Raw genomic sequence first — 15,292 nt, 5'->3', positions numbered from 1 at the left:
TTAAATTTCTTCATTGACCACCACTAATTCTAGCCTGTCTTTCAGCTGAAATATCAGCTCTAATTAACCTAATTTGGTTAATTACTTCATCTTTAAATTCCAAGTCACAGGCCAGGTATTTTTCCTTCAAAATCCATTCTTGGTATTCTGGAGAGTGTGGATCTGATGGCCACTGAGTATAAAAAAGTTCATATCTCTTACTTTGAGCCCATCTTACTGTTCTTTGGAAGAGGTCAGGCATAAAATCCTGGTCCCACCTTTTGAACACTATTGACGGGCACAACTCTATTCTATCCCTTTCAGATTCCCACATTTTAAGCTGTCTACACACATTTTCTGGTATGCTGTAGGTAAATGTTGAGTTCAGTAGTGTGTTTTCCTGGTTTCCGATAGATGAATTCATACCATTGGGTGACAAAAATCTGATGATCTCTTTAGACGTAATTCCTGACTTAAACGCCGACTGTACACTTTCTCTTGTTAATACTCCTACAACTAGGTTTGGCGTTCTTGCTTGGAGTTCACACAGGTGACTCAAAACACTTATTTGGAGTGGGCTTGCTGTGTACACATACACTTTAAAATTACTCTGCACTATAATTCTGCTATCGTTACCAGCTTTTATACTTAAATCCAGGTCCTTGCTAGTTGGCAGTCCAGTGTTTGTATTTGTTTTCCCCACTATATACGATAAATCGTACAAATAAAACTTTTTAGGGTTCTTGTAATAGACTATTCCTAGTTCGTTGAGAAGTCTTAAGAGCCTAAGCTGCGTTTTTGTTAGGCCCTCAGTTGAGAAGCAGTCTCCGCAACTGGCCTGAGACAATGACAGCAAAAGCTCAACAGACTCTGTTACTGTCTTAAATGACGCTTCCTTCAACTCCAAAGATGATTTTTTGGAGTCTTCTGAACTCCTGTTCATTGACTTGCAGTTCGTCAGGTAGCCGTTATCCAGGTTCTGCAAGTGCCCAACTAGGAGTGACGTCATCTGACTCGTAACATCCTTCAGTAACCAACTCAGGGTCTGTCTACTCATCTTGGTTCCAACGGTCTTGGTGGTCTTATAATTCTTCTTGGCTGGGTCTACCATTCCAAACCTCCTCAGTATCTATCAAAGTTAATGTTATTAATTTATGATAGCTAAGATATAATTTAAAATAAATATAGAGTGAGTACCTGTAATAAATCCTGGCTTATAACTCCTGAGTTTTTCGAAAGTCGATTAAACTTGGCTTCTAAATTTTCGATTTTTTTGTCGTTTGCTGTTTCCCCCGACTGTTTCTTCAGCCTTTTGATTTTCCTCAAGAGCTTGTTCACAATCATTGTTCCTTTTCTTGCATCTGGTGAGACAAGAAATAGCAGAATAAAGTCTAGCTTCAGTTTTGCGTGTTTTACCAGGTCAGCCATAGTGATAACGGTTTTCGACTTATTTCTAGGTGTTTCTTCACTCGATTCATCGACCGTATTTTCAACCTGTTTTCCTCCTGTTTTACTTAGGCTATCTTCACTAACATTATCAGGATCTGAATTCTTAGCATTTTTGATGGGTTCATTTGATTTTGGTGTTGATGCCATAATCGATTCAAGTTTAACCAATTCGTATGAATATTTGTAATTGGAATCATCCGATAGGAGTGTCATGAGCCCATTTTTAAAATCATCATTGAGCTTAAATTGTTGTTTCTCATCATTTGTTGTGTTTTCTAATACATTGATGATCTTATATGATTGCAATAATGTAAGTGAGTGCTTCAAGTCTCCTATTGAGTGTGAGCGCATCCATAGTCTGAGTGGCTTTTCACTTATTGACTGTTCGATGTACAGTAATCTATATATAATTAACTTTTCCAATTCTCCTAGGCTTCTAAACAGTGCCACCAGGCATGCTTTAACTCTAAACAATCTCTCCCATACTTGTTCATCTAATTCTTTGAGATAATTAAAAAAATTCTCCTCAATTATTGATTGAGCCTCAGATTCTTCCTCCTCTGTAGGCTCATTTTCAACCACTTCAGACATTAAATCATAAAAATCTATACTGACTTTAATTTACTCTATGATACAACTGTTATTTAATGTGTAGTCAAGAAATATGTGAGAAATTTGTCCTCTAAAGTTACAATTGCGATATTTTGAAAGACAAATTAAAAAGTAATAAAAATACATATATTATAATAAATAAGTGTTTTAAATTTAATAGAATTTATTTATGGATGGGGAGCTTGTGAAGGTTGATAAGATTCTACAAAAATATTACTCAAAAAATTATTCATTCAATTTAACTTTCCTAAATTAAATAAATATATAATTATTATTCATCATTCATGATAATTTACTTATGTGTATACATTTTACACTATATTTACTTTCCTCAAAGGACCTGAACACATATAACTGATGCGCTAGTATAACAATGTATGAGCTATTAAGCCAGATTATTGTTAAATATTATGTTACATTCGATTTTTAGGTATCCATTAGTGGATTATACTGTATTAGAATTAGATTACACCGTGTTATTGTACATTATTAATCATTGGACTATCGTATCATTAACCATTATGGTTTGGGGATTATGTTACACTTGATTGCAGTACATTTTGAGATTGTGAATGACTCGACTGGTTAGAATGAGCGATGGCGTGCAGATATTTTATGCTCTGGACAATTGGGTAAGGGCCGCTCTTTGGAACCTAACATTTGCCAATTTATTAAAATCTCCAACGTCAACCACCTTGAGTTCTCCTTCTGTTACGAACAAGTAGTCGAAATCTTCACCAGTCTTGAGTTTACCTTTCCTGCTGACAGTTACTCTAAGTACTGCTCCCATTAATTCACCTTCGTCATAAAATAGCTGTAGGTTTGTACACCTTCTTGTAGAGGTACTTACCCAAAGTCTCCTTCCGTTAAATGATAGAATATGGAAGAATTTACCTGCTACTGGAGTGGCATCCAAAGCAGGCAATCCATTGGATTGGAAGTCTTTTGTGTGGACCAGTTTGTTATCTTTAGGAGCCTTAAAGTCATAGTACAACAGTTCTGATTCAACAGTGAACTTTTCTTCTCCATATGGTTGTTCCATTTGCTCTAATTCCTCAGGAGTGTGTTCCGGTACTTCGGGCAACTCTGGTGGCTTTTCTTCTTCCATCTTTACCATTTCACTATATAACTGAGTTTTCTTGCTGAGCTTATCTTTAACCCTTTCTGCATCTTCTTCTTTTTCCCTCTCTTTCCTTGCCTTATCTTCTTCCTTCTTTTTAGCCTTCTCTTCTTTTGTTCTAAGCTTCTCCATAACCTTGTTGTACTCCTCTTCAGTCTTAAGATATTTCTCATATTCTTCCTTCTTTTCTTTAGAATATCTAAGTTCAGAAGCCAACACATTAACGAAATGCGTTTTATTTGTGCTGTAGCTCCATTTATCGTCTTCATAGGTATAGTAAAATGTTACCTCTTGAGTGCGATACAATGAGCCAACAGTTTTGAGGACCGCCCCCAAGAACTTTTGATGTACAATGTAGAATTTTGCCATGAGGACATATCTGCCACCTCCGTGGGTATATAAGAAGTTGTTAGGTCCCTTGACATCACCAAACAAGATGCCATCTCTTGGAACGTATGAGTCGAAGTAATATCCATTTTCAGCACCGCCAACATAGGAAACATATTTATTATCGAAATCACTTGTGTCTAGGTTATAAACGAATGTTGCCGGTTCAGGTCCAGTTTCCGGTAGAGTTTCGGGTTCAGATGGAGTTTCTTCATCAGATTCCATGGACGGTTCTTGTCCGAGAACACCGGCTCCTGACAGTACAGAAGATTTTTTCAATGTATCAAAATTGACGAGGAATTTGGCCCTGGTTTGAGGGGTGAATCTTGATCCATCCCATCTAAAATATTCAGTGTGCCATTCTCCATCATCATTGAAACCTCCAAGCTCAACTAACCTAAAATCCCCCTGAGGGTTTTTGTATAAAGTAGCATTCACTGGAGAGAATTTTGGTTGATCATTTTTGACAAAAAGAGAGAGACCATTCCAACTGACCCTACTGAAATAGTGTTGGTCTTCTGCTGTGTAAGAAGTGGTTCCCACGCCAAGAGTAGAATATTCATCCATTTTAGTATGTTGCAAATCAAAGCCAGGCTTAAAATCAAGTTCGACGGCATGACTCAACGTAGGAGCATCACGTAGATCTTTAAGGAAAGTATTCAGCTGTGAATGGTGGAATACCCACCAGAGATTATTTCCAAGGTCGTACTTGCTATCTACTACTGGTTCGTTGTTAGGTCCAACTGCATACAACTGGTAAAGCGCGGGAGCTCCTTCCTTATTAAGAAACACTTTAAGATATTCCAAAGTGGTATCCTTAGGGGCAACCCACAGTTCACTTGTTCCATTCATCACCTTTGAAACAAGAACGCCTTCCTTGGGGGTCAATCTCCTATATTTAACAAGTTGTTCTGATGAGAGTTGCACATTGAAGTCACGACTTGGATTGGATAGGTCAAGTACGTGTGGTGTGGGATGTTCTGGTTCAGTTCTGGACTCCCCTGCCTGTTGTTGAAGATCTGCTAGATGGTCTGAGAATTCTTTGTCAGATAGTCTGACGAACTTATCAGAAACTTTTTTGAAATTGACATGGACCGAAGCTCCATATAAATCTTTTGTTGTTACCCTAACGGAGACCACCTCATCTTGTAAAAGGACTGAAACGACCTCAGTTGCTCTATCGAATGTAGAACTCCATAACTCTTGCCCCCCTGCAGATACTTTAACTACGTGATATTTGGATTGCGGAGTATAAGTGACCGTTGTTAAGCCTCTATCGTAGTCCTTGTCGACCTTGTACTTGCTCTCTTCAGGAGAATTTACATCCAATGTAAGATTTTCTACGGCGTCAGGATGCAAAGTTCTAAGTACTTCATTGTATTTATAAACGTCAACTTCATTCCAGTTGTTGTTAACCATTGAGAAAAATTTTTTACCAGTCAAAGTACCTTTGAGAGTATCAAGAGAAACCAAAACAAAACTTCCGTTCTTTTGACTAGCTGTAACTTTGGTTAGACTTTCAGTTGGTGATTCGAAAACTATCTTTCCGTCAAAAAGTAACTTGTGAATTTTGGTATCTGACAAAGTAGGGGTGAATACATGGGTGACAACGCCATCTACGAGATCTTCTTTAACTGAATAAAGGGATCTAGGGTTATTCTTGTTGTTAATATCCAGCCCAAAAGATAAGTAATTTTTATACGTTCCAAGTCTAAACAGACCTAAATCAGTGTCAAATTGAGGTCTCTGAACCAGAAAAAATCTTGTTGTCCATCTCTCAAAAACAGCATATGGTGTAGTAGGAGGATCAAAAAAAACCTTCACTAACTGACACAAACCCTTTACGGAGTAGGCTTGAACCTTCGTCACCTTAACGGTCTGACCAGAGAATAGTGGAGAACCCATAACTGATACATTTGAAAATGATGTGCCCACGGGTTCAAAAGTTTCAACCTTGTAATCACCTTCAACGTTTAAAGTAAGTTTCACTTCATCAGGGTTGTAAAAGTCTAAGTCTAAGACAGGATCACTCGCTCTAACAAACGAATCGGAAAAGAGTCCAAATAAAAAGAACAAAGAATAGATTAGCCTCATTTCTATATGGCTATAGTTATATAAAGAAAATAAAGATAAAAAGATTGTCTAAATCGTTTTAGCTATGGGGAACTATTCCTGCACACTATTGCTTTTTGTCTAACACTTATTTAATTGAGGACACCCTAGTGCACAAATTATGAACAATGTCTAACTAGGGCTCAGGCGTGATTTGAATGTGTAAATCCCTTCTCATAAAACAATGCACCCTATTACACAACTAATGTAAATCTCGAATAGAAGGTTGTATAAACCTGAGATGTGTAACGAATTTTACCCTTAAATTGAATGACTATTTTTTTAAATAAATGTTTACACAGTTTAATAAATAAATAATTACCGTTTCGCCGGTATTTAGACATTGTCGATTTACACATTTCCCTACAAAATATAAAAGTCATTTTTTACCAATCTTCCATTAACAAATATTTGAAATTTTTATTATTTACACGAAATAATATGTCTATTTGGTATTGTCCAATCCAATTATCCTCAAACACTTGATTTTAATCACAATACACTAGTTAGTGTTATTAATTCACGTTTAACTATTCTTTTATATTTCTACAAACTTTTTCATGTAAAATATAATATATGGATCCGATTATATTACTATTATTGAAATTAAACAAAAATCTGAGGTTAGATGGTTGATTATATTATTTCATGGAGTTTCTCAATTTAACAGAAATCTAATAACATTTTATTCCTCAATTCCAATTTTCAAGCTAGGCATCCACCATGCTACTTTTATACAAGCTGAAGATATCAGAGCTTTTCGGGGATTAAATGACACGAATGCAGGTGGCCCTAAGTTCCATTTATAACCTTTTAAATTTACCTTCATGGCCTTTGAGGGTTGAAATAAGCTGACCTTTGAAGTTCCAAACCCTTATAGTATTATCTGAGCACCCTAAAACAATTTTAAAACGTCGTTAAACAGGGGTGTACCTGAGATAAGATATTTCCCATCTGGAGAGATTGCAGGGTAGCATATGTCAGACTCTGATGATTTTGACGCTGGTATATCTCCATAACAGGATGCGAAAATAGCCGACCCGTTTACTGTATTTACGCACACCAGTCGTCTAAAATTAGTCCCCAAGACCGCAAACCTTCCGTTAGGGTTGAACAACACACTCTAAAATATCGTTAACCGTTCCAATGAATTATAGTTGGGGAACTAACATTAACTTCTTCAGTCCTTTTCAGTACATTAGAGATATCAAACGTTTTAAATGGAGACTAAGAAGTATTTTAAGAATAAAACAAACCTGTAGTTTGTTTAGGTCATATAGTGAGAATGTCTTTGAACTGGAACCTGATCCAGAATACTTTCCTATTATCATGCCGTCATAATCAAAGGAAGCCACTGATGTACCGGAACTTGTATATGTCATCTAAATTAACTTATAGTTAACCTTTTATTTAGGATAATTATTCATACTGATTGTAAGTATTAGTATATACGTAATACTATTGGTGTTGTGTTATCGAGTGCGTACACAGAGACGGTCCCATCGCAACCGTTAGTAATCATCATAGTTCTATTCGGGTGAGAAACTATCCCCACCCCTCTGGACAAGCTAAAAATAATTGAATGTCAAAAATTATACTGTGTATTTAGTGAAAAGCTTTTTACATATCGATTCTCTACAATGTCCCAAAGTCTAACGGATACTAAACATATATAATTTATGCCCAATTATAACATATAAAGTGCCTAAATTTAGTAAACTGTACCGTTAGGTGATTCTTTCCCAGATGAACATAAAATATGTCTTGGTCCTTCATTTGTGAATTTAACCAGCTCAACTCCGTGTTTTTTACTTTGAAGTACGTTTGTGACACTGAAAATAATCAAGAATATGATTTATACCATGATTTGTTGACTGAATATATGTATAGAGTCTTATCAAATGAGGAGTTTACCATAACCTCTCCTGTTCTATCCCAGTCCATTCCATTAGTGGAGGAAAACCGATCCTTAAAAGCAACACAGACATTAAAACTAGTCAAAATATGAATTATCTTGATTGTTAATACCTTTTAATGACTGCATCATCATAAATGGTTGACTGATTCATGTATTCGAATGACATTTATTTGTCCAAAAAAATACTAACCATTCATTTACCTAAATTTTATTTGTAATTTTCACGGCCTTTACCTTAGCGGAGAAATATTCTGGGTTAAAATCATAGGCTTTGGAAATCCTGTTCACCTAAAATTAAAAATATTGGTGTAAAACAGACAAAGAATAATATATTAAGTACCCTGAAGTTTAAATATGCTTCTTTTCCGATAATTAGATGTGAAATGCCGCAGATAATAGAAACCCTATTACCAACCTAATAATTTTAAGATTCTATGATAAAACCTTGATAATGTTCTTGTCTTTTACTTGCGGTTCGATATACTTCCTACAATACTGGATTCTAAGAGGTCGGCCTGAATTGTCGTCAAAGTCGAAAAATTCAAGTTCATGATTTACGCTAAAAATGTTATTAATTATGAGATATTCAAACTCTTTGATATGTCCTACAAGCCAGATGGAATGGATTTGATGATTATATAAAATGTATGAGGCATCATATAAGGAATCCTTGAAGTTGATATCAATATCGTCCACGTGAACACACTTTAAAGGAGCTATTTGTCCTGAGCACATCTATTATTAAAAATTAAAAATTAGAAAATTAATTTCGACTTTTCTTGTTAAAAATTTTAAATAGAATCATCAGCAATATTAACACAAAGCCCGCTAAAATGAACCCAGTATAATCACTTCTGATTCTTATATACGATTGAACCTCAGCCAAAGAGACCGGCACTACTTATATTATATGTTGATTAATAAACTAACATTCTGGATAATCGATTGGACTTTCCTTTGTACACAACACCGGCGATCCTGTTTTACAGTATATGTGTAAGTCATTCGGCTGGCCTATTCCCCAATTCTCAGAACAGTCGAAGTAGAAACCGTCTGAAAATTCGATTTTTAAACCTTTCCCGAAGATTTCCTTTCCTTTGTCCATGATATCCTAGGTACACACATGCTTAATATGATAATTACCTTTTGTAATATGTTAGAATCCTGATTCTTGGTTAGCTCTGAATCACAGTATTCTCTAAATGGTGAAATCCAGCCATTGATTGATTTGTAGGCTTCATCAGAAGTACATAATCTTTCCCCTTCCTTACATTCGCATTCGGCTATTTGATATGATGGGTCAAATTGGTCGTCCAAACGTGCGTATGTTTTTGTTTTTGTGAGAACACATTTAGCTCCATCCGAGGCATATTTGTAAGGGCATTTGGCCAATTCACAGGCTCTTGATTCCTTAAGTAGTTTGTAATTATTTTCGTTGTAAGTTATTCTGAATCTTTCCTGGATTCCAGGGCCACATTTGGTACTACACCCACTCCAATCTGACCTAAATTAAAATATGGGATAATCTTATTAAGTACCACTGAGTATTTTGGGTTACAAAGCCCTTAGAAGAGCAAAGTATGACGTCAGAACTCTTGCAAATTTGGTTCTCAAGGTTTGAGTCACCTTGTGATTCATTCAAACCAGTTAGTTCACCTTCTTTCGTGATTGATTTGCCCTGGATATCTATCTTTTGTAGACCATCGACAACAATGGCTAAATCTTCCACTGGGCCATCCGTATTTTCCTCACGTATGCTGTTTGACCAATTTGAAATGTCAGAAAGAGCATGATTTAAAGTACAGGGAAAATACTTTTCAGGGCACTTGCAGTTCGATGTGTTAGGATCATAGCCAAAATTTTCAATATTTTTGGTGAAGAAAGGTTTACAACCATGATGATACTCGAATTGAAAGGGGTTCCAGTTAGTGAGATTATCGTACTTGAATTTCCTACCTCTTATGTCCTGAATTAGAGTATATATCCCCTCAAATTTGTTAGAAATATCAATTATTGAAAGATTATAATCTTCTCTTTCAACATTAGGATTAATTTCATCCAAATTTGGTAATAAAAGCCCCTTGGACCTCGCTAACTCCTTTAACTTTTCAGCCTCATCAGTTAACACATCTGAGCCCATTTTTGAACTTCTAATTATTTTCAGATACTTTTTTATAATACACTGTTTTTACAAAATCTTACTATTAAATAATTAATAATTTTAGCTTGAGTGTTGGGTTTGTGTCATGTGTTTGAGCTCTCTGTGATTCTGACTTCCATTAATTCTAAAATGTGAGAATTAATAAAATTTTAATATTCACACCCATTATTTTTAAATTTTACATGAATGAATAAACGCTAAATGGAAGTCCATTTTTTTAACTTTTTTTAATATTTGTATATTCATTTCGATTTTTAGCTCATTTTAATTATGGGATGTAAGTGTTCACGGCCTAGGGGATTGGATTCCCCTCACCTCAAGCACAAACCTGGTAGCGGTGATACTGAAGATCCCCTGTCTTTTGAATCTGACATTAAACTTAAACCAAGTAATCTTCTTACTTTTTATCCTATTATAACCGGTTAAACCGGTTATTGACGTTTTGTTTATGTAGTATTCTCTTTCTTTTACACATTTCAATAACGCCCAATTCATAAGTTTATCATTTTCATAGGTATGTACATTGGAAACATAAAGGATGAATTTAACAGCTTGTATACAGTATGTAGGAAACTAGGAACCGGCGCTTACGGCACAGTGTTCCTTTGCACTAGAATAAATAGTACCAAAGAGTACGCAGTAAAGGTCATAAAGAAGTTAAGATCCTCATCAATTGATTCCTCCCAGGGCCGCTTGAGGGAGGTTAAGTATTTGAAGGAACTAGACCACCCGAACATTGCAAGATTATATGACGTATATGAAGATTCGGTGGCATATTATATAGTTATGGAGCCATGCTATGGCGGGGAACTGTTTGATGAGATTATCAAACGACAACGCATTACTGAACATGAGTCAGCCTGCCTGATTAAGCAAATCCTTTCTGGAGTTTGCTACTTACACAAAAATAACATTGTTCACCGAGACCTCAAGCCTGAAAACCTTTTACTTGAAAAACCTGGCTCTTTAGATAGGATAAAAATAGTAGATTTTGGCCTTTCAGCCCATTTCGGCAATCATGTTCTAAAGGAAAGATTAGGAACGTAAGGACTTGATTATTTGATTTATATAAAACTATGCGGTTATTTAACTCCTATATCTGAGAAATTTGATAAAATTATTTTAGTGTGTATTACATCGCACCTGAGGTCCTTAACCGAAACTACCATGAAAAGTGCGACGTCTGGTCATGTGGAATTATTCTTTACATTCTACTCTGTGGTACGTTTTCTATACATTATTAAACATTATTTATATATTACACTATTGAAATTAGTATTGATATTAAAATTAATCTTTAATGAAATATATTTAATTAATTGATTTGATCTTAGGATATCCACCCTTTACTTCACCGAACGATAGTGACATTATACGTATGATAATAGCTGGAAAGTACACCTTTCCTGATAAAGAATGGCGTGATGTGTCTGAAGACGCCAAAAATCTTATTGATCTCATGCTTACATATGATCCGAAGAAGAGAATATCAGCAGCGCAGGCACTGAACCACCCTTGGGTCCTCAAGTATTCCAACGCTGGGAGGGAAACGGCTCCAACAAGAAGCATGTCCCTCGCACTACAAAACCTAAAAACATTTACAAAAACACAAAAACTTGCACAAGCGGTAATGCTTTTAATGGCAAACAAGTTCACCACCAACGACGAGATCAATGAACTCTCGAAACTATTCTCACAGTTGGACACTAATGGGGACGGCGCACTTGACCGAAGTGAACTAATTCAAGGATATAAAAGTATTAAACAGGTTTCAAATTTACACACATATTCCATCTACAAATAGTACAATTCATTATTTTACACTCTACAATTAATTTTTTAATACTATTTCAGAATTTACGTGACGGCTGCTCAAGGATGAGCAATGAGGAGATTGAGAAGGAGGTGGATGAAATCATCAGGTCATGTGATTTGGATCACAGTGGCTCAATTGACTATTCAGGTACCTTTTGTACTATAAATATTGAAATGTAGAATTCATAACTGGATGCATCGACAAACTAACCCTACTTTCAAAGGAGAGGCTTAAACTAGCGTTTTCAACGTTTGATGTCGATGGCTCCGGCAAAATAAGCAATTCTGAACTATCACAGGTGGATTCTACTTATGATTAAATAAATAACTTGATAAAATACAATTTTCATAATTGCTGACTATGCTGCAGATACTGGGAGTTTCAAATGCCCCGAACTTATTTAACCAAATTTTAAACGAAATTGACACTAATCATGACGGAGAGATAGATTTTGAAGAGTTTGAACGAATGCTGGACAAGATTACACTCGGATAGATTTACGATTTTAATTAGAATTCAAAGATGAATTTACTATGTACATGTAGGGTATATATTAAATTGAGTCAAAGAAAAAGGTGTGGTAGGGCCAGGACAAAAATTGCGGCCTTGTTCCAGGGTTATCCTTGATCAGTTGTTGCCAGAACTTTCTGTTTTCTGGGCTTGGAAATTCGAAATCCGCCACAACGTCAAATTTTGAGAAATCTTCCAAAACACAAGAGTCAAGTAGCTCAAGTCGAACCTGCCAACCCCAAACCATCATGTTATCGGACACACTAGTACGCCTACTCGTTTTTGCACTATTACTACTGCCGTTATCACGTCTTATTGCTTTCATATCCATATCTCCATTAACAGTATAAGAGTTGCTAATATTTGGTGAATCTTTGTCTTCAATGTCCCGGGGGTGTGGGTCCTCTGACGAATCGGATAAATCACTAGAATCGCTAGTTCCACAGCTGAAACTGTCGTTTTCACTATTATTTTCCAAAATATGTACATTTGGATGGACTTGAGCCATTGTTCTCGGGCCAAGGACAGAGTAGATTGAGTCGAATGAAATGAACCCAACGGGCTGAAGTAGTGAGTTGTCCCTGAAGAACAGAATAACATTCCCGAAAACAAGCATGCGCTTCTTACGAACACCGTCTAGCCAAACATTAAACTTATCCAGACAAATTTCATCCAGTGAGCCATCATCTGTAGTATAGTCAGTTACATCCCTCGTAACAGAGTCATCAGATTCTGCAAGTACAGAATTAGAGTCAAATTTACAAGAGGTTTCAGATTTCAGAAACGATATACACTTGTATGCATAGGATGAAATCAGGGATTCAGATGAATTTGAAAATGTGAAAAAGCTACTGCTGAACTTATTCTTAAAAGAGTTCAATTCACTCAAATCAACCCGATGCGTGAACTTGATCCTGTCCAGCAAGTTTGACACTAGTTTAACACACTCCTCTTCAACGATTTGTGGGTTTGCTGAAAAGTCAAAAAAGTCCAAAACTGAGTCCCAAAGTGACATCGAGTCGAAGAAAATGGCCTCGCACGGCTCAGATTCATAATCTGTAACCTTGGTGACGTACTTGGAAACAATTTTGAGGTAGGTTTCGACAAAAATTGCCCTTTTGAATCTGATTGGCAGGTGTTTACAACTCTTTGACAGAGGCCCGTTTGGGCTTATCAGATACTTTTCTGGGTTATACAAAATCTCTCTGTACAAACTCGAATCAGTTAAAAAGTACAAGTTGTCGATATACCTCAGTGTTGGGGCTGAGCAAACCGCAGATACTCTTTTAATTAGATCATATTGTAGTTTCTGCGCTCTATCAAAACTTAGTGATAAAATGTACAGGTTCATTTGATCCTTTGAATTAAATGATATGTATGGGTTATTAGTGTTTGTGTCATTTTTATACTCGGGGTGGTGGGAGAATGTGTAATTGACTCTAGGTCTATCTGTATATAAATCCCTATACCTGTATGTATAGTTATTGTTAAATGAAAACACATCATCAGAGTATGAATTGAAACATGTTGAGAGGTATGGGTCCGACGAGTCTCCAAGCTTATCTCTTGCCCATGCAGTAAAGTTACAGTCAACTTCCACAATAAGACTTGTTACCTGAATGACATCCTGGAGCCTCTTTATTAAGAAGTTGACGTAGTTTGCAGGACTCATTTTGGTGTTTAAACTGTTTGAAACCTCCTTAATATATGACTCAAAAAGGACAATATATATAAATCCAACCAGAACCACGTAAATGACCTGGGACCAACTGGGGTCTGAATCAACTTCAGACTCGACTCTAAAGTTATCAATATCGTTAGGGAAGTTATCTGAATAATCATCTGGGTCAAACTGGTATTTTGAGAATTGAATATCTCCTAAGTGGTTAGATGAGGCTAAAAGATCAAAGTTAGCGCTTTCTGAGGATGTTCCACCCACCTTCATCCATTCTAGTGACTCTGGTTCATCCACTGTGTCAACTTGGTTTACAGAATCCACTTTATTAGCTCCTTCAGTTGGTTCATCTGGGTTAACTGAGCCTGTTTTATCAACTTCAGTTTTTGACTCATCAATTCCAAAGGTGTTTACAGTCCCGAGGTATTTGATTTGGAGGTCAGATTCCGATATATCTTCATACTTAATTGAACCCTCTCCTGGATTTGGAGAGTGATTTGCGCTTCCTGTGTTAGGTATTTGCGTATATATTTTATCAGGTGTAGCTGGAGGTAGGTCAACGACTGTTGCCGTTTCAGACTGATATGCGATATCCTGAGAGATTATTGTTACAAAGTGTATGTTGTGTAGTACGTGGTTTAAATCATGGATCGTCACTTCATAGTGTTCATTTACTCTCATGTGTGCTATGAATGGAAACAAAGGCTTTATGAATTTAGGGTCCATATACAGCCACCAGGCATCCTTTAGTGCGAACCATAGGGCGTGTAAGATGAGGTCGTAGATTTCATCCCTGACGTACACATGTTTTATTCTGTGGGTAGAGAGCGTGTTGTCCAGCCTAGAAAAAAACTTGAAAACATAAACGCAGTCGTGGATTGTAAAGTTTACAACCTGTTTCAGTACTCCGTAGTATAAATCAAAAATGACATCAACGTAGCACAGGCAAAAGAGCTTCACGGTAACTAAATGGTTTATCGGTTTAAATCGTTTTAGAAATGAGAATCCGCGGTCCAGGTGTAATTTTAAAATTCTAAAGAAGCTGTCGACTTGTAAATCAAGTCCTTTAAACCTTTCATAGCACTTATAAATTCTTGAATTCCTTGCACTTCTGGTAAAAGATTCATAAAGCCCACCTTCTCTAACCTTTTTCACGTAAGAATCAGGGATCAGAACTGGGCTTCCTCCTAGTGCGATGTTTATATCATTGATTGAGAGCTCTAGGAGCTCCAAGTCAGAGGCTATCAGGTCCAGAGCCACTTCGAAGAAGGCATCCTGGTCCGACGACATTGATCCAGAAGAATTTTATAAACAAACAGACGCATAATCTTTATAGAGTGGAAATGATGTCTTTAATTTGAAATTAAACTGTTATTATTTAAGAGAGTATAGTTTACACAGTACTGATTAGTCATGGGATTGGTAATAGTTTACAAAAAAATAAAAGACGAAAAATTACTAAAGATACTTGGTTTGAAAAATTATAATACAGTTTTAATGTTAATTTAAATTATTAAAGTAATATACTGAAATTAGTCTACAAGCACAAAATA

At 36.2% G+C, this 15,292-nt stretch overlaps 7 protein-coding genes across 7 annotated transcripts; 1 reads left to right on the top strand and 6 right to left on the bottom strand.

The window, feature by feature from the left end:
* Positions 1-10: 10 nt before the first annotated feature.
* Positions 11-2,162, bottom strand: tfb2 (Transcription factor Tfb2 family protein; the record flags this gene model as incomplete). The annotated part of the gene is made up of 2 exons (XM_761417.2): positions 1,177-2,162; positions 11-1,108 (listed from the first exon to the last, which is right to left on the bottom strand). Exons 1-2 carry the CDS (start codon positions 2,017-2,019, stop codon positions 11-13), a joined length of 1,941 nt encoding a protein of 646 aa, XP_766510.2. The 5' UTR covers positions 2,020-2,162.
* A 257-nt stretch (positions 2,163-2,419) lies between these two features.
* On the bottom strand, positions 2,420-5,661 carry TpMuguga_01g00987 (P104 protein). The gene has a single exon (XM_761415.2). The coding sequence runs from the start codon at positions 5,639-5,641 to the stop codon at positions 2,654-2,656; it is 2,988 nt and encodes a 995-aa protein (XP_766508.1). The 5' UTR covers positions 5,642-5,661; the 3' UTR covers positions 2,420-2,653.
* A 573-nt stretch (positions 5,662-6,234) lies between these two features.
* wdr82-a (WD domain G-beta repeat protein) lies at positions 6,235-7,743 on the bottom strand (the record flags this gene model as incomplete). Its single annotated transcript, XM_061305256.1, has 10 exons — positions 6,235-6,451; positions 6,483-6,554; positions 6,593-6,782; positions 6,830-6,886; positions 6,916-7,041; positions 7,119-7,227; positions 7,258-7,321; positions 7,385-7,491; positions 7,521-7,652; positions 7,688-7,743. The coding sequence occupies 10 exons, from the start codon at positions 7,741-7,743 to the stop codon at positions 6,345-6,347; spliced, it is 1,020 nt and encodes a 339-aa protein (XP_061162031.1). The 3' UTR covers positions 6,235-6,344.
* TpMuguga_01g02680 (uncharacterized protein) lies at positions 7,725-8,382 on the bottom strand (the record flags this gene model as incomplete). The annotated part of the gene is made up of 5 exons (XM_761413.2): positions 8,170-8,382; positions 8,022-8,136; positions 7,918-7,992; positions 7,812-7,865; positions 7,725-7,778 (listed from the first exon to the last, which is right to left on the bottom strand). The coding sequence occupies exons 1-5, from the start codon at positions 8,310-8,312 to the stop codon at positions 7,725-7,727; spliced, it is 441 nt and encodes a 146-aa protein (XP_766506.2). The 5' UTR covers positions 8,313-8,382.
* Positions 8,341-9,775, bottom strand: TpMuguga_01g00984 (Thrombospondin type 1 domain protein; the record flags this gene model as incomplete). Its single annotated transcript, XM_761412.2, has 4 exons — positions 9,116-9,775; positions 8,721-9,081; positions 8,508-8,688; positions 8,341-8,474 (listed from the first exon to the last, which is right to left on the bottom strand). The coding sequence occupies exons 1-4, from the start codon at positions 9,715-9,717 to the stop codon at positions 8,341-8,343; spliced, it is 1,278 nt and encodes a 425-aa protein (XP_766505.2). The 5' UTR covers positions 9,718-9,775.
* Positions 9,776-9,797: 22 nt separating this feature from the next.
* CPK1 (Protein kinase domain protein) lies at positions 9,798-12,098 on the top strand. The gene is made up of 7 exons (XM_761411.2): positions 9,798-10,126; positions 10,253-10,781; positions 10,865-10,959; positions 11,073-11,506; positions 11,593-11,701; positions 11,734-11,852; positions 11,924-12,098. The coding sequence occupies exons 1-7, from the start codon at positions 10,009-10,011 to the stop codon at positions 12,047-12,049; spliced, it is 1,530 nt and encodes a 509-aa protein (XP_766504.1). The 5' UTR covers positions 9,798-10,008; the 3' UTR covers positions 12,050-12,098.
* Positions 12,099-12,100: 2 nt separating this feature from the next.
* Positions 12,101-15,151, bottom strand: TpMuguga_01g00982 (uncharacterized protein). The gene has a single exon (XM_761410.2). The coding sequence runs from the start codon at positions 15,027-15,029 to the stop codon at positions 12,108-12,110; it is 2,922 nt and encodes a 973-aa protein (XP_766503.1). The 5' UTR covers positions 15,030-15,151; the 3' UTR covers positions 12,101-12,107.
* Between the last annotated feature and the right edge of the window lie 141 nt (positions 15,152-15,292).

The sequence above is a fragment of the Theileria parva genome, chromosome 1 (genome assembly GCF_000165365.1).
Source record: "Theileria parva strain Muguga chromosome 1, complete sequence, whole genome shotgun sequence".
NCBI classification, from domain to species: Eukaryota; Apicomplexa; class Aconoidasida; order Piroplasmida; family Theileriidae; genus Theileria; species Theileria parva.
Note: the sequence above shows the minus strand (reverse complement) of the source record. Positions and strands in the feature narration are given on the sequence as shown.

Coding starts and splice junctions, on each gene's coding strand:
- TpMuguga_01g00987 (XM_761415.2), bottom strand. CDS start 5,641: ATGAGGCTAATCTATTCTTTGTTCTTTTTATTTGGACTCTTTTCCGAT.
- CPK1 (XM_761411.2), top strand. CDS start 10,009: ATGGGATGTAAGTGTTCACGGCCTAGGGGATTGGATTCCCCTCACCTC. Junction 11,507..11,592: donor GATATAAAAGTATTAAACAG/GTTTCAAATTTA, acceptor ATACTATTTCAG/AATTTACGTGACGGCTGCTC. Junction 11,853..11,923: donor GCAATTCTGAACTATCACAG/GTGGATTCTACT, acceptor ACTATGCTGCAG/ATACTGGGAGTTTCAAATGC.
- TpMuguga_01g00982 (XM_761410.2), bottom strand. CDS start 15,029: ATGTCGTCGGACCAGGATGCCTTCTTCGAAGTGGCTCTGGACCTGATA.